Raw genomic sequence first — 20,291 nt, forward strand, 5'->3', positions numbered from 1 at the left:
AAGCAATTTTTCAGTTGGTGTTCTGAAGGCCATTGCATTCCTGTAGCACTTTCTCCTGAAGCTTTGAAAACGTTAATGGTGACCTCCTCACTCTCTAGTTTCATACCACATACCCAGATGGATACCTGGAGAACGCAGCTGGCATGTGGCATGCCTTCTTGCCCAGCCAGGACAAAACATTTCCCAAGCCAGTTTTTTTCCTGTGAAGAATGCTGCTGTCAAATCTCAAAAAATCCACAGTGCTAATACTAGCCTCAGTGCAAGGTCAGCCAAAGACGACTTCCATCAGAGATGAGCTCTGCGAGAGAAAGCTCCCTGGAGATTATAAGAGTAGTACAGTCAAGCCCAAATGGCAACCACGTGCAGAGCACATTTCCAGCAAACACACCGCCTGGGCAGCGGACTACACAAACCAAAGTCCACCCTAATTCTGCCATCTGCTAGCTGAACGCTGAAGTCTAGGCTGAGGCCTTTGGGAAAGGTCAGGATAGTCTTACAGGCTCTCAAGATATTGCTTTTGTTCTCACTATTTGCTTCTCAATTTCTTTGTTAAAAGATACGAATCTCTCTAAGGCAGTTATTCGGAGCCAAGAGTTTAGATATTATTGAAAAACATATGCTTAAAAGAGACTGGAAATGATGTTGGCAGTGTTACAGAGGGGAGCGAAGTGCAGCTTTGGGTCAAAACAAAAAAAAAAAAAAAGATCTAAGCTAGTAAGCAATTCCCATGCGATAGTTTAGGAGAGCCAGCAAAAGCTTCTTCTAGAAAGAAAACAATGCTGTGAGAACGAACCTAACAAGAGCTGGCTTTTGGAAAAATAAAACGGCCAGTAACGAGCCAGAGTATTGCCAACAGCACGTATCCAAGAGAATCTTTCTGGGAAACCGACCCAAGTCATTACACTGGAAAGCCCTGAGGGACTAGGGACCTTGAGGCTAAAAGCTGGCAAATTGCTTCATCAGTTAAGGTTAGTCCCAATGTTTTCTACTGCGTAAGAATAATTTGTTTTAGCCTACGGGTCTCTACAGAGCAACGGGTAAATTAAGGCTGCTTCCTCTGGGAAGGGGAGCGGAGTGCTCGGCAAAGCCCTGCCCAACGGGACATTTTTAGAAGGTTTCCCACCATCGCTGACATCCCTTCAGCCCAACACCCGCCCAGCGCACTCAGGCTGTTGGCTTTGCTTCACTCCCTGCGCACCCCTTGCGCTCCAGGCGCAGCCTGCCCATTACCTGGTGGGACAATCATCCCGGCTACTTCGGCCAGCACTCCACCAGCAAGCAGTTGCTACAAAAACGTGATGACTGTGCCTCCACAAAAGCATCTTCTGGAAGACTCATTTGCCCAAAGTGGATGGAGTTAGAGCAATTATTCTGATGTATCTTGTTTTCCAGAGGGATAAGGAGGAGACCTTGCTTGCTCTCTCTCTGTTTCGGAGAGGTTAGTTAATACACCAGGAAATAGGTACGCTGATGCCGAGTGATAAAGGCAAGGCTTTTGTTTGCAGCCTTCTCTTTCATTTCCAGTCCAGCTACTCATAGTTACAGGAGCGTACAGAGAGCACAGAAGACCATGAATGTGATCTCCAACTGTGCTTCTGCGCTGGCAGAGAAAAATCCTGCATTGGCAGGGGACGTCAAGGTGCTGTCTAGCAACTTTCCTCCTCTTCCAACTCCTTTTCTGATTCACATTGCCATCTTCCTCGCAATTGACCTAAATAACATGTTCAGACAGCATGGGAAGTATTTCTGCCTCATACTTCAATAGCGTTAAGATCTCTGCATCTGGAAAGTGTATTTCTCAGGGAAGTCACACCACAGGTGGCTTAGGAGCGTCTTTCCCGAGAAAGGAAGAGAAGCTCCCTGTCTGGTCTCATTTCATTGGTAAGAATTCCTGGCTGCAGGAGAACAAAGGTTGCCCAGGAGCAGAGAAAACACATGCTACATCTGTGCCCAAGCCCCAGCTAATCTGAACAATGTGGGCAGAGTATTCAGTTACCTCATTTCCAGGTGTGCTGTCAGCATGAGCCACGACTGGCTTGGGATGAAAGAGGAAAAATTGTTCCTAGATCTGGACTTGTCTGCATCATTTATGGTAATTATTGCCCAGCAGCCTTTAGGCCTTTAAAGTCATATCACGCTCTCAGCCCTTAGTTTCTCTAAACCCTTTGATCACCACTTGCCATTCCACTCCAAAAGAGCTGGAGGACAGAGAGCACGACCGCACTGTCCCAAAGGCATGCCAACCCGGGCCTCAGGAAGAGGGAAGCAAAGAAAGCCCCTGCAAAAGGACGTCAGCAAGTCAGCCATCAGACACACAGTGATTACGTATGCTACCAACATACAAGCACTTAAAAAAAATAAGAAAGAGTTGTATATCCAAGTAATTATAGTACCTCTCCAGCACTTTTTGTAACACAATGCAGAATTCAACAGTGCTGCATCACAGGAATACAGGGACAATCCAACCCCTACCACGTCACAGTGGCTTCACACTGGAAAGATTTTTGACCCTCTCCCAATCTAATTCCCTCCTTTACCATAAGTTTAGGCACTCCTGATAGTCTCGTAGATATCTCATCTCCTTACAAACCCCCGCAGACTACCGATTTCAGCGTTATCTTACAGCAAGGGCCTTTACAGGCTGCGTACTGAGTAAATGAAAAAGTAAAAAGCCAACTGAAAATGCATTTATTGCCAACAAGGAAACAGACTGTGGGGAAATACAGGAAAGTATTCCAAAGCTGCATGGACTGCCACAGCACCTCCAGCTCTCAAGTGAGGAAGTGCTAGCCTGGGGTTCGCACACTGTAACTTGCAAGGCAGGCACTAGAACCTCAGCATTCTGAGAGATCCCTTTCTTATTCAAAGGACACACATAAATACAGTTCTGCTACTGCAATAGAAAGGAAGTTATACTTGATCTGTACCACCTCTTTTTCAGGTAATTGAGCTTCAAACTAAAGCAGAAAAGTTGCAAGCAAAGCTCAGACATCTTTGTGCTCCAGCATGCCTGTTTAGTCCACAACAGCTAGTCTGTATCTGTTATCTCTACATTTTTTATTAGCTCATGTTTACTTTGGCTGCACATCCAAGCAGTCATTTAAACAGGGTGAGAGAGGAAAATTTTGGACTCTCAACAATGGCCAAGCAGTTTAATCTGCCACCAGGGACAATGACTTGACTCCTATTGGCGTTTAGTGCTGGCAGGGTCAAGTGTAACATGTGCTGAAGGAAGCACTAGGGAAGCAGATCCACAGCCGTTCCAACAACACTGAGCATTTCCTTGAGCTATTCAGAGGTCCCTTTCCCCCCCGTGCGTAGAGAAAACAGCTCCAGCTGTCCAGTCACCTGCACTGGCTTCTCCACTTGCTGGATTTATGACACTGGAGGTTGCTAACAGCTCCAGGTTCGATACAGCACATTCCTCTGGCTTATAGCTCAGACGTTCAAAACTAAGTTAGGAAGCAGTTAAATTATGTCCTTGGCATCAGCCACCAGGTTGGCGCTGGAAGAGAATTTATATTCCTGAACAGAACCAGCACTGGGCAGGTTGGGCATAAACATCAGCAAACTTTCATCCAGAGGTGACACCAATCAGAAGGGTCTAGAGTTAATATTTATCCATGGTGCTGATTTAAGATTTTGGGTTTTTCTGAGAAGTTCAAAATGCTTTACATAAAATAACTCTGCAACTTGCAAGCCTGGGACAATCTGGGCTCCTGCTGAGTAAGGGCAGAATCATTTGTTAAAACTGTTCTCCATTGAGCAAATACCAACAGACACAAAGTGAGTCACTCAGCAGAGGCAATTCTGCTAGGATGAAATACAGGAAGGTAGAAGCCATGTGGCATTCTTCAGTTTCCCCTTTCCTTTCACAATCAGACCCTTGATATTTTCTTCAACAGGAAAACTGACACTCCCCCTCCCTGTAAACTGCTGACAATTGTATTTTACACCTGGCAAAACCAGTGCAAAACGGAAGGAAAAGAAGAAACAAAGACCAAGGACTTTTCTCAGCAACTACATCTCCGCGGAATGGAGCATTTTTCTTCCCAACCGTAGCTAAAGACACACTGCTTCTTAATGGACGAAGTCTAGTAACCATGCATCAGCATTCATGGGAAACGCCACCTCCTCTCTGTCGAAGAACTGCAGAAGGGAGAACGCTGCAGCAGCTTCACAGCAGCTGCTTCACAAAGTTGCCAAGTCTCGCTGTAGGACCCCAGCCCCGTGGAAACCAACAAAGCACATGCAGCTGAATCCCTTTGCTTGCAAACTCTCAGCCCTCATACCTGAATGTCCCATCCTTTAGAAGTGACCCTGAACTCTTGGTAGCAATCTGAAGACTAAATAATACTGGTAAAGTTTCTCTGCCCCCTAACAACCGACCTTTTCCTTTTCCTAGAGGCAGCTATTATTTATTGTTACAGCTGCCTTTTTTTTTTTTTTTTAAAAAAAAAGAGTAAAACATTTACATTTGTTTTCATGACATCATTAGGCAAAATATTGTCAAGTTCTCTCTGAACTTTTCTAGTTTGGCCATCGAAATTATTGTTACTTCAGCAGAAATAGTCGAGGTCCCCTAAGGAATGAGGTGTTACAGCTTGCATTCGAGTCAAATGCTCAGCAAAACTGTAAGTATAATTCACACCACCTTCTTGCCAGACCAAGCTGGGTGCTCCATGGTGGGCACAGGCAATCCAAGAACAGCAGATGTTGACAGGGATACTGAATAATTAACACCAGAGAAGAAATTATTTCCTTACTTGAGCAATTACAAGAAGTTATGAAGCTGTTTGTCTAGTTTGGCTTTTATTCAGACCAGCCAGCCAGTCCCCAGTTTTCCGTAAACACCTTCTTTGTCTATGGAAACATTCTTACTTGGAAGGTGAGGCAGAGGCAAAAAGGTTTACACTCACGCTTCTCTCCTGAGGCTACTGATGCAATTAGGGCTCTTCAGGCATGACCTCATGCAAGCCAAGGACAGCGAAAATCCCACAGACATGAACAAGGACCCCAGCGGGCCACCGGGAAAGTCTTGTGTATCAGTGCTGTGATTGCCATAAAAGTCCTTTCCCAGGGAGAGAGGGTGGGAGTCAGTTGAGCACTAAGGGTAATCAATTTATTCAATTTTCCTGCTGGCATTTCAAAAAACAGCAGGCCACGTAACAGCATCAGCTCAGCACAATTAGGAACACAGTAGAAAGCATCTTTTCTCATAGAGCAATCAACAGAGCAAGCGAGTCCTGGCTGTGAACAGAACAAAGTGCTTCCAAAACTGGTGCACTGGGAATTTCAGTAACCTGCCTGTGGAGTTGTTTTTCCTGGCTCCATCAGTTAAGGGTTCACCTCCATCTTAAAGCTGCTAGGTCCTAAACCCAAAAGAACATCACTGAGCTCATACCCCTCAGAAATTTGTTGACCAGTGAACACTGCCCATAGCCACACAAGGTTGGTACTCTACAGGAAAAGCAGCGTGTGTGATCATGACAACCATGACGACACCGGCCAGGAAAAAGACTCCTGCCTTTCTTCCCCATGATGATCTCTGAGACCTGAGCCACCCCGCTGCTGGCTGTGTCCTCAGGCAGCATGGCTGTTTCGGGGTCCGCTCAAAAACAAACTGCCAGGTGAACAGGAAGCGGAGCTGACAGCAGACGTGCTGCAGATGGCTGCAGATCCTGCAGAGGGAACGGCAGCGACCTACCGTCCTCCCAGAGACCTCGGAACAGCCTGATCTTCAGCACACCAGTCACTGCTCAGCTCTTTGGATGCTATTCTGCAGGCAGGGAGATGCACAGATTTTGCACCAAGAGGCACCTCAAAAACATCCCACATGGACAGACAGTGCTCCAGAAGTTGAGACCATGGAACTGTTCACAGGGCCTCCTGCTGTGAAATCTGGGATGTTTCCAAACACCACTCTGCCTTCAGCATGTCCCCACCACTCCCTATGTACAGGTTTAAGGAGTTCTTATTCCAAAACATACTTTTCGCTGTAGAGCATCCGCTATAATTAGTGCCCACAGCTATCCACGTTGCCTATATTTTTGTTTCCTATGCTACGCCACCAGCCTTAGAAGTATACAAAATTACAGACCTAGCAGGGTCAGAATTAAACTAAGGCTCACAACTCTGCGCCTGTAACGAAGTAGCCAGCAAGACGAGGCGGCAACCATACCGTCTCCATCCTAGGAAAAGGGAAGAAAGTGACACAAAAATACAACAGGAGAAATGTCAGACTTCCCCTTTCCTGCTGGCCTGCTGATGGCCTGCCTGTCGGGAGGTTAAACCACATTTTGACAAAGCAAATTAGGGAAATGAGGCAGCTTCAACACTTTTGTGAACACCAGGAGAATATTACTCATGCCAAAGACATACTCAAATATGAGAGACTCCTAATGAAATATCTAAGAAAACGCTTCTCAAAAAGTAACAGTAAAGGAACATTTGACAATGACACATTTGCAGCAGATCAGAAGAGGTGAAGATTTCTGATGCCTGGTAGAGGAGTCAGAAAATTAAAGGATGTGGCCCTGCACTCTTGCCTGGCCGCTCACTGGTGGCCCGTGTGGCCACTGGGATTCTGCGTCCGTCAGACCTTCGGCCTGGTCTAGGGTGGCCCTCCCTGTGCTCCTGTAATAGGTTTTCCACTTTGGAAAGGTTTCTTTATGATTTTCAAAACTGGGAAACTGTGAACACATTTAATTCAAAACTAAGTAGAGAAACCTCCGTATCAAAGCCTGCATGGTGAGGATAAGTAACCACCATCATATGTCATCTGTCTGAGCTCTGAGTCAGCGCAGAGTAATTCCTTCTACCGTGCTTCACCCAGCCTAACTATAAAACACATCCAATATTTCCATGTATTCTCATGAAAGAGTCAAAGTGATTAACGTTACCTCAACTACAAAAAAACAACAAAACTGGAAACCAAAAAAGAAAACATTACCTGTGAGAAAACATAACAATCTGAAATGAAGCACTACTCAGTAAAAAAACATTCTGAAAAGATGCTGAGCTATCTCTAATATCAAGACTCAAACTACGACTTTTGCGCCTTTGTTTAACACACGCACACAAAAAAACCAGTGAGGCTCAGAGTAGTCTTTCCCCGTACCTACGCTTGGATTCTCTGGAAACATTACAACCATTCAGGGTGCGTCGAAAATGTCTCTATATTATGTCTGAGCATTTGGTTTAAGTTTATTTCCGAATTTATTGGTTGGGTAAAGTTTCAGAGCTTTCTTAATAAGACACAGCTTAAGCATTGCAACTTCACAGACTGGGAAAGATTTTTTTCTCCCCCCCTTTTAGAAAGCGGTGTAAGCCGCGCTTCCCAGCCCCGACCGCAGCGGAGCTCTGGGAGCGAGCTACATCGCGGGGAACGGCACACAAACCCAGCGGGGTCCCGGGGGACGCCCCGAGCCCGGACGGCGCCAGGGACACACGCCGCGGGGGCTCCTTCCCCTCCCGCTCCCCGGGGCAGCCCCCGCCGCCGCCGCCCCGACCCGCCCAGGGCTGCGGAGCCACAGCGGGCGGCAGCGGCGGCTCCTGCCCGGCTCCCGCTCCCGCCGCCCGCAGCGCTCCCACCCCGGCCACCACCGCCCATCCCGACCCACCCGTTCGGCGTCCCGGGGCCGTGCCCCGCTCGCTGCTCGCCCCGGCGATGAGCAGGCTCCGCAACGGCTCGGCGCGGCTCCCCGGCCCCACAGCGCGGCGCCCAGCCCAGCCCCGCCCGGCCCGGGGCGGGGCCGGGGAGCGGCGGGCCCGGCCGCCCGGTGCCCGCCCCGCCCGAGCACTCGCTCCAACACCCCGGCGGGGGCCGCTCCGCCTGTGCTCGGCCCCCCGGGGCGCTCCCCAGGGAGCGGCGGGGCCTGGCGGGGCCCCCTCCCGCGGCAGACAGCCCGGCTCTAATCCCTTCGCCTCCCCGCTCGCTTCCGAGCGGCCGCCCCAGGGCCCGGCTACCGCCGAGCCCGCCCGCGCCTCCCAGCCGCTCGGCGGGACGGGGCAGCGGCGGGCTCCGGGAGGGCGAAGGGACACACCAGCCGCCGCCCCGCAGGGAAGCCCCGGTTCCGGCGCCGGGCACCGGGCAGCCCCGCGGAGCTGACCCCGCCGGCCCTGCGGCTCCCCCTCCTGGAAGCGCCGGCTCCCTCCCCGCGCTGCTCAGCTCGCAGCGAGCCCCGCGGCTGAACTGGGCGGCGGGAGGCAGGCCGTACCGGCCACCGGGGCTGCGGTCAGAGCCTCGCCCGGGCCACACCGGGCGAGCCAGAGCCCACGAGTCCCCGACGGGGTCCCTTCGACAACACAATTCAGGCCACCCCCGGGCCCGCGCCCACTCCCGCCGGAGGGCCGGGCCCTCAGCGCCGTGCGCCGGCAGAGACGCTCCCGCCGCGGGGAGGGCCGGGTTGGCCCGGCCGCCCTCCCGACGGGGCTCGGCCGGGCCGGGGGAGCGCACCGGGGCCCGCCGTCGCCATGGAGACGGCGCCACCGCCCGGCGAGCCTCGCGCGCGACCTATGGTCCCCAGGCCCCGCCCCTTCCGGGCCCTGCGCGGCGCCCGGCGTGTCACGGCGTGACGGCGGCACCGAGCGGGATCGGGATCGGGATCGGGGCCGGGGCCGGGGCCGGGCCGGGAAGGGCAGAGCGGAGCGGAGCGGAGCAGAGCAGGGGCACCGGCACCGCGGTGGGGCGGGAGGCCTGAGCCGGGCGAGCGGAGGCCGCCGCCATGTCGGCCGCCTTCAGGAAAGCCGCCAAGTCGGGGCAGCGCTCGCACCGCGAGCGGGCACAGGTCAGTGCGCTGGGCCGGGCCGCCGCCGCCTCGGCCGGGCTCTCCCGGCGGGCCCCGCCGCGGGCCGCCGGTGGCGGCGGCCGCCCATGCCGTTCCCTGCCTTTCCCCCTAGCCCGCCTCCCGGAAGAAGCTGGGATTGCTGGAGAAGAAGAAGGACTACAGGCTCCGCGCCGAGTGAGTGGGGCCGCGGCGAGGGGAGGGCGGCCCGGGGGACGGCCCCGGGGGGCGGGGGGCGGTGCCGGGACGGGGGGCGGCCCCGGGGAGCGGCCCCGGGACGGGGGGCGGCCCGGGCCGGCGCCCGGCGCTCTCCGCGGGCTGCAGGGCCGTACCCCCGGCCGAGCGGTTTCTGCCCCGCAGGGTCACGACTTGCAGAGACGATGCGAAGAGCCGGTGTTCGTGATCGCGCAAAAAGTGGGGTACTCGGTCCCCTCGCGGGCGCGTTCATAGAAACGAACGCAACGTGCACAGACAGTTAAATATCCCTCTGGTTGAGTCAGGGAAAGGGAAGGTGGAGAGCAAAGGCCTCACAAAATCGTTGTGATTAATACAAAACTTATCTTCCATCTTCAGTGCCTGATTCTGTAGATCTGGGACTCCTAAGCAGCTCAGTAAGCTTTGCAGAATGGGTGAACGTGTTTCCGTTACTCCTCTAACACTTACTGTTGGACATTATTCATTTCCAGCTTTGTTAAGCAATAAACTGTGCAGCTAAAGTCGTTTGCTGGTGTCCGGCTCTATACGTGGAGCCGTGCCTGCTGCCTCAGAGCTCTGAGCATCACTTTGAAGGGCTCAGCATCTCATCAGGGAGTATGAACATGGAGAAACTGCTGAACAACTTCTGTTTGGTTTTTTCTTTTTCCCCAGTGACTATCACAAGAAACAGAATGCCCTCAGAGCACTTCAGAAGAAAGCTCTGGACAAGAATCCTGATGAGTTCTACTTTAAAATGATACGTTCAGAGCTCCAGGTGAGACTCTAATATGCCTTCAAGCAGGGTTACACTCTGTTGCTCTAAGTAACATCAGGGTTTTTTCAACCTTTGTTTTTAATTTATGAATTAGTAAACAAATTAGCAGACTTGGTTTGGTGCCTGTGGGAGGCTTTGAAGAAAATGAGGGGCAAAAGACCTTTTTGGTTGTTTTGCTTCTATTAATAGGACCCATAGTACACTATAGCTAGAATGGTATCTGTCTGTAAGTGCTATGTTCCGCCTGGTTTTAGGATGGAGTTCACATAATAAAGCAGCCAAAGGATGAAGTGACCCCTGAACAGGTGAAATTGATGAGGACACAGGATATTAAATATGTGGAAATGAAAAGAGTGGCAGAATCCAAGGTAATACTTCACTTTTTTAGTGTTTTCCAGTTTGCCCAGAATTGTTGTATTTATTGTGGTTTTTTTGTTGTTGTCGGCTATTGCATTTATGTTCAGTGAAATCTGATTTGTGTAATACTGGAAATGGTAGGTGGACTTGTCTGTGGAGCTCTGTATATAGAACCTAGGGGTATACTGAATAATGGAAACTATACTATGCATTATATAAAACATGGCAATTTCTTATGTAAATTTTAGACATTAAACATGTACTCTTGCTTCTCTCATTTATAAAGAATTGAGGATTATTGTTACTGAAGTGGGTTGTTTGAATATGGTAGGCAGGCAGTCGACATTAACATGACCCGCTTCTGAAAACGTGTTATGCTCTGACGTTGACCATTTATCTTCCCTGCAAATAAAAAAAATAAAACACAGCCAGTTTGAATTTTCCGTCATACTTTCGCTAGTGATTTCATGGTAGTCATTCCTATTTTGTCTGCCATACAGATAACTTACTGTTTTGAAAATCGATTTGTACATATTTGGCTGGGTAATACCAGAAATTACTGTTAACCTCTGTTCCAAAAGGTTATGAAGACATGACACAAATATAGACTAGATGTATTTTCAAAGATGAAAGAGGAAGGAAGAGGTCAGATGCCTGTATGCTTGAGAAACAACCAGGAATTTACTACAGGGAGACTTTACGTTGTTCCGGATGTTTGCCAAAATGAGGATTAACTTCTCCTTCCTGCAGAAAATCGAGAGGCTGAAGTCGGAGCTCCATCTGCTGGATGCTGAGGGGAAGAATCCCAACAAGCACACGTTCTTTTTTGATACCAAAAAAGAAGGTAAGATCGAAATAGATTTTATCAGAAAACTTGTTCAGCAATGTTTTATTGTGGGCTGTTTAAAATAGTGTGGTGCTTTCTTTATGCTGTTATCATTAAAAAATATTTTTTTTCAGGAATAATAATTGAGGTGCTCTAGAAATCTCTTTTGATTACTAGATAAGACCTCAGTTCTGCAGGAGCTATGTTGCTGGGGCTTCCATTGCTGACTGTACTTAAGCTACATGTTTGGAAGGTTTGCTGAGCATTAGTCCAAGAAGTTCATGTGAGTTTATTCCTAAATTTATTTTAATTTATAGTTCAGGAGTTTGATATTGCAACTCACCTGGATACTGTTCCAGAGCTCGTAAATAGAGTGTACAACCGACCGACCATTGCAACGTTGCAGAAAGAGGCGCTGAAAGGAGCTACTGATCCTGCCCACTTGAAGGTACTTTGTGCTGCCACTACTTGTATTATAGTTTTCTTAGTGACGTCTTCTATATAACAAGCTCCAAAGAGGATTTGTTGGACCTTTGTGGAAGAGAACAAAGTTGTTCCGTTTTCTTAAAATTTTTATTGGTGACACAAGGCTGTAGAGGATGTCACCTAATCAAGTGCCTGGAGCCTACAGTCAAATCTTCTCCTGGATCAACATGGAGAGCCTGTTCAGTTGTTTCGCAGTGCACTGTGGATTATAAATCAAGAGTTGTGACGTATGGGCCAGAAGGGAACAGTATAGATGTGATTAGGCCGTTTCCGTGGCAAAATTTCTCCTCCGTTACATGACATACAGCTACGGGCCTATCTTTTAATTAGATTGCTGCAGTTTTAAGTGGGAGTTTTTGCAGCATCCGCTGTTAAGTCTCTCCTTACACCTCCCTAAAAATCCTTGCACCCCTTAATAGGGATGTGAAGAAGCTTATTCCAGCATAGATGTACCTGTTGCTGGGTTTCTGATCTCATGGTATTTTTCAGTTAGGTTCTGAGCCTGAAGTGGCTTCAGATTCAGGATTTGTCTCCCCCTGTTTCTTCTTAGAAAACATTTAAGCAATAGTTTCACTTCCTGGCTTTCCTAATTTAAATTGTTTGGTGATCCTTCAGGATGAATTGCTTATGCAATCAACTTTGATTCTGATGTTTTAATATCACACCACTTCTGTCCTAGAAGTAGCTAGACTCAGCTTTGACACTGTAAATACTGCTTAATTAGTTTAGATATATTGGGCAGTCCTATAAGCTTGAGCTGGTACGTGTAAGGTAAAAATAAAGTTGTCTAAAATTGCCGATTGATTCAGAAAACAACAGGTTACAAATTTACCAGATGTCAGATAACAAAACACCCTGTGGTCCCTTTCTTCTTGCCAGCTTTCTCAGTTTGGCTTGTCAGTAAAGCAGTTGGACAAGTTGTAGACTGACAAGTTTTCTCTAAATGTCTGAGTCATATTTTAAGCATGTTGGGATCTGTTCTCCTTAATTTAATTACTTCAATCACACCTGCAGTAATACCATTTTTGTGCTGGGAAAGCCATCTGCTCTTAGTAGGTAAACGTGACCAAACAGCTTGCATTTTGTGAGGCTTCTGTGCCATTTCTGAACACTTTGGGATTGGTTTCTGGTCTTTTTTTTTTTTCTCCACTCTGGATAAGCTGGGTTTTCATTAGGGAGTTAAAGGTTGTCTTGCACTCAACATTGAAATTCAGAGGATTTAGAAAAAATGAAATTACAGCCACTTACTGAACAAGGTTACACAGCATCTAAACAAGGTTAGAAGAGGTTTGGTTTTTAATCTCCTAAATCCAAAGATAAAAACAAACACAAAGAGTTAAGTCCTAACTAGAAAACCTCTAGTATGAGAATCAAGATGGTAAAACAGCTCTCTGGAATTTAGCCACAGAATTGAGGCAGCATTCTTTAATACGACTGTGATTTAAAATTGTTTGTGAGGCCCAAGTGCCACAGAATAGGTCATTTATAGACCCTAGTGTCTTGTTCCTCTCTCTGTCTTAAAAATGCTTCTGTTTTTTTTCCTCCAGAAATTAGCCCAGCAAAGGAAGAATCAGTATGACCTCCTGAAGCAGCGCATTGAAAGAGAAAAGGCCATGTTTGTTATTGCACAGAAAATCCAGACGCGTAAAGATCTTCTGGTGAGGAATTTCGTTCTAGTTCTTTGAATCTGTTTTGTTAAGGTCATTAGGTCTAGTTTGGTATGTATATGTTTCTTCACTCTGATTTTATACTGACACTTCCACCAGATAACTCCTAAAAATAATCCTCTCTTAGTCTGGAAAAAGCGAGGAGATGAAGCATTGCAGTTGCGCCATGGCTAGTAAACTATATCTGCTAGTCTTATCCTGTCAGCACAGACAAAGACTCAACTTTGAAATGGTGTTCACGAGTCTTTTCTAGAATACTGTTGCCATCTCTCAAGTACTAAATTAATGTGTTCAGGTGGCAGAGGCAGGGGACCATTTCTGTACGTTACAGGAAGGTCTTAAAAATCCAAATGACCAAACAAATCATTTGTCTCAATGGGAGTCGCCACTCTGGTGCTTGTGAGCAAAACAGATTGGGCCCGACAACCTGACGGTGGAAAGAGCGGACGGAAATATAATCACCACCTAAACAGTGGAAAGCGACTGCTTTTCACTAATGCCTTGTTAGTCTCAGATGGGACTTTCTTATTTATATGAGGGTGGGTTGGTTGGTTGGGTTTTCTTCCCTCTTTCTTCTTACCTGCCAGCAAATAATTTTTGCCTTGTCCTTTTTTTCCAGGACAAAACGCATAAAGTAAAGGTGAAGAAAGAGACAACAAATGGTCCAGCTATTTACAAATTCAAATTCCAGCGGAAACGTTAGCCATTCCATTAAATAATTGTTACCGTCTTCGCTTAGAAAGAAAGGATTCTCTCATCAAGAAGGAATGATACACCGTATGTTTTTCACTGCAGCCTAGCACTTTGTTAAAATCAATTACTGTGGGCCTGCAGTAGCCGTAAATATATTGTATCTAATTAATTGATTTAGAGAGTTTGCTTTGTTGGTATTTACAGTGGGAAGCCACAAGAGATGCCGGAATGTCCTAGTAATACGCACCATAAACAATCCTTGAAAAGGCAAGGTCAGAATGAAGAGCCGGGAGGCGGGTCGCACACGGACAGAGAGGGTGCTCTGGGGTCGCTACGTCCAGCTCTGTGGCCGGTCACCGTGATGTGTCCAAAACCATAAGATATTTCAGGCCAGCTTTTTTAGCTGTCTTTTCAAGCAGGTTACGGTTGAATTATCATCTTTCTATTTGCTCGCCCCCACCACCCCCGAATCCCTCTCGTTTTCCCATTCTGCTTTATCTGCACAAAGCATTTCACTCTAAAACATAAGAGGTGAGAGGCATGGCTAAGGGTGCATTGCTAAATTAAGGCACTGTTTTAGCCAAAGACTGTTCTGGAATTGCGCTAGAGGCAGGGAATTATTTCTTCCACTGTACAGAAAGGAAGAAAAACTCGACCTTTATGAATAACTTCCACAACTGAGGAGCTGTTTGTGCTTATTCTGTCTTCTACCGCACAGTGGGGTAGCGCCCGCGCCATGCTGAACGTCCAGCGCTGCCTACCGAGTTTGAGCAGAGGTGATACGGGACGTCACGTATGGGGAGGGGAATATGGAAGCCACCCTGCCCTCTGTGTTTGTGTCACACTTCTTGCAGTGTTGGTAGCTGGAAGGGGGTTTCAGCTCAGAACAATGAAGACACATCCCAGAGTATCCTGGAGCAGTTCAGGCAGGTTCGGAGAGCCTGGGCGTAAACATTCCTTATCTCCTCGCTTGTACTGTGTCTGCCAATAATAAGCACATGCCCATGCAAGATAAGTAAAAAAAAAAAATGCTCTTCTCAAGCTCTTCCCCCGTCAGGCGCGTTCCTACCTTCTCTGAGATGAGACGCGACTTTTTTACGTGCTCAAATCCAGACGCTGTTTCTGCCATTGTAAAGATTCCCGAGTTGGCAACAAATGCGGGGGGGGGGATTTTTTTCCGGGGAGGATGAGGGGAGGCGCTTTGCCCTACTCTTACAAGCGGTTCAGGTGCGCTCAGGCAGAAGGCGAGGCCGCGACCCCCCTCGGCAGCGCGCTGTGAGCGGGGCAGGGGCTGAGCGCGCGGCGCGGGAGGAAGCGGCCGCTCTTCCCCGCTCGGGCGGACGGCGCGACGCGCTCTCCCGTGGGAGCCCCTGCCCGGGCGGCGGGACCCCCCCCGCACCGCCCCCACGCCCGGGAGCCGCTGCCCGCGCCCGGCCGGCAGGGGGCGGCAGCGCGCCGCGGCGGGAGCCCCTCGCCGGGGGGGGCGGGGGGAGCCCCTCGCCGGGGCTCGACGCTTCACGGCAGCCAGCGGGTAACGCAGGAGGGTCCCGGCCTACGGCCCCTCGAGGCCCCCGCCCGCCCCCGGAGAGCAGGCTTTGTTTCTTTCGTGATTGCTTTGAAAAGCACCTGAAGGTGTCCTAAGCGAAATCGACTGACTTTGAACGCCGAGGCGGGCAACGTCCAGGGAAATACAGAAGGCAAGAGGAACGACAAGCAAGCTAGATTTTAAGGAAACTGTCGAGTTCACCCTCGTTTCTGGGGACCTTTCAGTTGTTTTTAAAACATGCATCGAGGCCCTGCTACGCAGGCTGGGTGTCTTTGAAGCGAAATCTCTTTTAGACCAAGCTTTAAATTTATAAATGTTTGATCCTCATCCCTGATTAATTTTACCTGCCTCGAGAGAGTTACTGGACAGGTTGGGAAAGAAAAACAGCCGTTCCATTGGAAGACCCTAAAGGAATTGCTGTCTGGCAGCAGCTGAGAAGTAACGACCTGACGAGAACAGCGGATGAGCCCCACGCGGAGCGCCTGGTGCGCCGCCGATCCCACCGGCAGATCAAGGGTTGCAGTGGGCACAAGTGACCTCATCCCTGGAAGGGAGCCATCGCTTCCCAGTAAAGGAGCAAGATATTATGGGTTGCAGTAGGTAGCTGCGAGGTCAGTGCTCTCACCATGGAAAATTATAGGTCGAGTGCCACGCCGCTTATTCTCCTGGTGGTAGTTCTCATCTGTCCGCCGGCATGCAGGACCTGCTGGCTTCCAGTGAAGACACGACAGTTTCCTGTTCGCTGTACAGGACACGAGGAGCAAAAGTGGTGCCTGTTCTGCGTTGCTTTTCCCTGGGAAACCGTGAAGGTCTTAAAGGGAAACCGGAGCACTGTTAACGTCCGTGGTGTTACATCGAGCAGGCTTCTTGCTGGACCCTGACCACAAAAGCCTAAATACAAACCCAGCTGGCTGCGGGGTGGTTTACCATCTTGTGGCCACAACAGGCTGAAAGGAGGTGCCAGCTCTTGTGCACAAACATGCTTCACCTACTCCTGCCCACAACGTTGGAGGATTTGGTGGGTGCCGATCACTGAACTTCCACCTTATCAGGCAGGGCTGACTCACACCTATTGCCCTGCAGAGCTCCCAACAGCTAGCAGCAAAAAGCCTGCACCATCTCAAAGAGCAAAACCAAACTATGTTTTTTTTGTATCTGACCAATATCCAGCATTGCATTTCACAGTAACACTGTGGCTCAGTGTCCAGAGAAACATTCAGGAAGTTAATGCTGAAAATGCCATCATAGGTTAAATACTGTCTTCTGGTGCCAAGACCTGGCTCCCCACAGCACAGATGAATGGGAAACAGGCTGCCTGCTGGAAGGGAGAACCTGTTTTAATTTTCCTTGGCAGACAAGCCTGTGCATTTTGAAAGCGTGGGGAGGAAAAATGGTGTGCAGGTTCTGTTTGGCCATTTCTCAGTAAGATCCCCAGTCCCATTTCACATCTTGAAAGAAACTGGACAGGAGCTATCTGAAAACAGCTTCCCACGTACAACGTCACACTCCAAAACAATTAGAGATTTGAGGCAATAAACAAGGTCAAGGAGGGTTTTATAGAGAGCATCGGACTCTCCCCTCAGCTTCTCAATTAACCTTTAATATAGGGAAGTTGGGTGCTTATTATTAATAGCAGCTGTGTACATTTGCACAGATCCTTGTTAACGCTAATTCCACATTAAAAAAAAAAAAAGGCAAAATTTGTGGGTGCAATCACAGAATTACTTCAGGCTGCCAGAGAAAAAAGCCAATATATCAGGGAGGCAATACCATAAGTATCTTACAGGACTGTCATGAGATGTCATCTGGAGGACCACATGCAGGTCACCAAGATTCAAGAAAGACATGAAAGAGCCTCTAAGGTGCAGAAGGGAGTTGAGAGTATCTTACAAACAGGGCTAGGTCTTGGCTCCTTCAGCCTAGCAAGACAAAGGCTGTACAAGTGGCTTAAAAAGCATACAGACAGTGAACAGCATGAAAATCCTTACGGTAGAGAGAAGTGCTGGCACAAACACAACTGTGTATGAACTGCCCAGGAACAAATTTGGGCTGGAAATCATGTTTTCCAGGAGGTTCTGGAAAAGCCTCTATCTCCAAGACCTATCCAAGAACAAACAGCATTTGTGTCTGGGGTTATAGGATATGGTTGCCACCGTATGGCAGTAGATAGCTCTGGTGCAGGGCAGTGTCCCTGTGGGTCAGTCACCGGACCCAACAGCTCCTCCCGGGGCCAAACCCTTCTGTTCATCTCTCACACCTTGCTCTTGGTTTGACTCCCAAAGCCCTTAGCTTAGTTTCCTCATCCTAAAGCACTGAAATGTTTGTGCAAGGGTCTGTGAAGAGTCAATACCTTATAAGTGAACAAAACACCCAGCCCACTTGACCGCAGTGCAAGATTTGAAGCAAGGCACCGGTGGGATCTGTCATCCTCTAGCTGGGCCCTCACAGGGAAGGACAGAGAGAAACAGCCCACAGCGATTTTGTGCGTGTGATAATTATAGTATCAAAGGCTGAACCAACAGGTTCTTTAGTAAGGAGATTCCCTGCAGCTCGCAAGATACAGATATCAAAATACCCCACAGATTCACAGCTCAGGTTTCAGGTGACTCAGAACAATATTGTGCCATATAATAATTTCGTGTAATTCCTTGTTCAAGCTGAAGAACTCAATTGATAATGACCATCTATAAAAGTTAATAGCAGGCTACATTAAAACACTTGCAGGATTACCTCTGGGCAACTGCAATGATACATCACTAGCAGGAGAACCATCACCAGCCCTTAGGCTGCAGGGGTGGTTTCCAGTAGGCCCCATTTTCCGAGACTGAACCAAACCGGAGACCAGCACAGTGGGATCTCTCGCCCCACTCCTGGGGCACAGCAAGAGAAGCCGACGTGCCAGGGGAGGCTCTGAAGCCCGCCACGGGCAGCCACTGCTGGGTCTGCACCAGTGGCTCTGCACTGCGGCAGCCGGAGGGATGCTCGGAAACCCCAGAGCCCTCCTCACTGTTTCCTTTCAGCAGAGCGGAGCAGGGAGGCTTTGATCCCACCCGTCCCACTGCCCGTGTCCACAGGTGCTGTACTGCACGTTACGAGTCTACTCACCGCGAGCCCAGCGGTTGGTCAGCCGGGAGTCCCAGCAGCTCCCGCTCATCGTCCGGATGCTGCTGTCCTGTGGTTGCCACAGGATGGTGGTCCAGGTATGGGATCACAGGCTCTCCAGCTGGCAGGACTGGCTGCCCTGGCTCTGACTGTCACTGAGACCCTGCTGTCCTTACAGCGAGGGTCAGCCGAGGTGACTTGCCCAAGGGCACCAAGGAGAAAAGGGCGGTGGAGTTCCTCCACTCAAGCCTGAGCAGCTTCACAGCAGGGAGTTGAAAGAGCAGGATGTAAATCAGGAATGGCTAATTGCAGCTCAACATGACTGCCCTAAACCTCTCTTTTCCATGGGCTGCTTGGCCACCCGGACTCTTCCCCACCTGGCTGGGAGCAGCCAGGAACAGCCTGGCCACAGGGTACCATCCCCATTCCCACACACTTGGACACAGCCCCCCATTTCCCTCTAAACAGAATCTTCCTGCCCAAATGCCATTACAGAGAGTTTCAAATAAATAAATACCTGCTGCTGCCTGTGTTGGGAGAAGCCCAACACCAGAGCAGACTAAGGGCTGTGCAAGGTGAAAGCAGCAATATTTGCTTTGCCATCTCTACAGTTATGTATCCAAAGCTTTTAGTGCCTTGAGAGAACCAAGGTGAGCAGCATTGCTTTGAGCAGATAGGAGCCCATTATTTAGCAAGAACGTATTCCCAGGATGTCCCTGGCTTGGCAGACCTAAAGACTGAAATAGTAAGTTAGTGCACATAGATCATCATTTACTGAAGCACAAGCCCTGATGCACCTTTCTAGGGAAGCTCTAATTTATTATGCATTGTCATTAGCTGCAGCAGGCAGCAGGGCCTTCATTAGAGCTAGAGTTAAGGTCTGTTTTGGCTGCCTCATCAGCATCAGTGAACTGCGTCCCTGCGAGGTTTGATACAATTTAATTAACCTAATTAAAAGCTCTGATTGCAGAGATGATTGGGGTAGAGCCAGCAGCAACTGCATATTTATAACGAGCTGGAAGGTGTGGGACTGGAGCCAAATGATATGCATCTCTAATGAGCTGGTGCTATTGAAGTGTGGATTTGGAACACTAACATTTATTTTTGGCAACAATGGCCAGTTTATCTTCATGATAGAAGCGATCACGGCTTGATCGCACATAGCGGGGAGCTCAGCACTGTGCTCCCTGGCCTTCTCCAGCCCAGTGGCAGCCCCACACGAGCACCCCACAGCCCAGCTGCTCCCCACCAATCCCCCCAACACCTCCACATGCAGGCAGACACAGCGCACAACAACCCACATCCCTGCATCCCTCACACACCTACCTGCGAGACACGGCACGCACAGCATGCATGAACCCTAACCACACACTGGCAGTCCCAGATAAGCCAGGTGGAAGATGCCAGCAGGCTTCCCTTCCTCAGCCACCACCTCCTCCAGCCCTCCCATGCCACCTCCCTGCTCTCCCGATCCTCCTGCCCCACAGCCAGGCTGGGCTCCAGGGACAAGGAACCCACCTCCGTTACTACTCCAGGCATGAAGTACTCCATACGCTAATCTCCTACTGAGCACCTCGGCACCAGCATCCAGGTAACAAAAAGCACCCTGAAATGAGGAGCTATCTGCCCACAGCCATGGCATGGGCTTTAAAGCTTCTGCTGCCTTGGCTGATTGGGCCGGCCAGAGGCTGGGTGAGTACCAGCACCTGCGCCTGCTCCACCCGCAGCAAGAACCTTTTCTCCTCCTGTTTAAAAAAACAGAGAGGCCCTCAGCCCTTGCAGCTTCATGCTCTGTAGGGGTGCTGGGTCAGACTGTTGGGGTTCTTGGCAGCCCAGGTCAGGAAACCTTTGTTTCTGG

The 20,291-nt window shown here is 49.4% G+C and overlaps 2 protein-coding genes across 7 annotated transcripts in view; one reads left to right on the forward strand and one right to left on the reverse strand.

Moving 5' to 3' along the window:
• FHL3 (four and a half LIM domains 3) overlaps positions 1 to 20,291 on the reverse strand; it is a 177,640-nt gene that overhangs the window by 22,882 nt on the left and 134,467 nt on the right. For 2 of the 6 annotated variants that reach the window (XM_075114567.1, XM_075114566.1), the window contains exon 2: positions 7,623 to 7,699. The gene's annotated coding sequence lies outside the window, so the exon portion shown is untranslated. Of the gene's footprint in view, positions 1 to 7,622; positions 8,041 to 20,291 lie in introns of those variants that run through there. The other 4 variants (XM_075114568.1, XM_075114559.1, XM_075114564.1 and 1 more) reach the window with 3 other exon arrangements.
• Positions 8,557 to 13,958, forward strand: UTP11 (UTP11 small subunit processome component). The gene is made up of 8 exons (XM_075114569.1): positions 8,557 to 8,789; positions 8,902 to 8,963; positions 9,654 to 9,756; positions 10,011 to 10,124; positions 10,864 to 10,957; positions 11,257 to 11,387; positions 12,973 to 13,083; positions 13,712 to 13,958. Exons 1-8 carry the CDS (start codon positions 8,727 to 8,729, stop codon positions 13,793 to 13,795), a joined length of 762 nt encoding a protein of 253 aa, XP_074970670.1. The 5' UTR covers positions 8,557 to 8,726; the 3' UTR covers positions 13,796 to 13,958.

This window comes from Phalacrocorax aristotelis, chromosome 20 (assembly GCF_949628215.1).
Source record: "Phalacrocorax aristotelis chromosome 20, bGulAri2.1, whole genome shotgun sequence".
Lineage (NCBI taxonomy): Eukaryota > Metazoa > Chordata > Aves > Suliformes > Phalacrocoracidae > Phalacrocorax > Phalacrocorax aristotelis.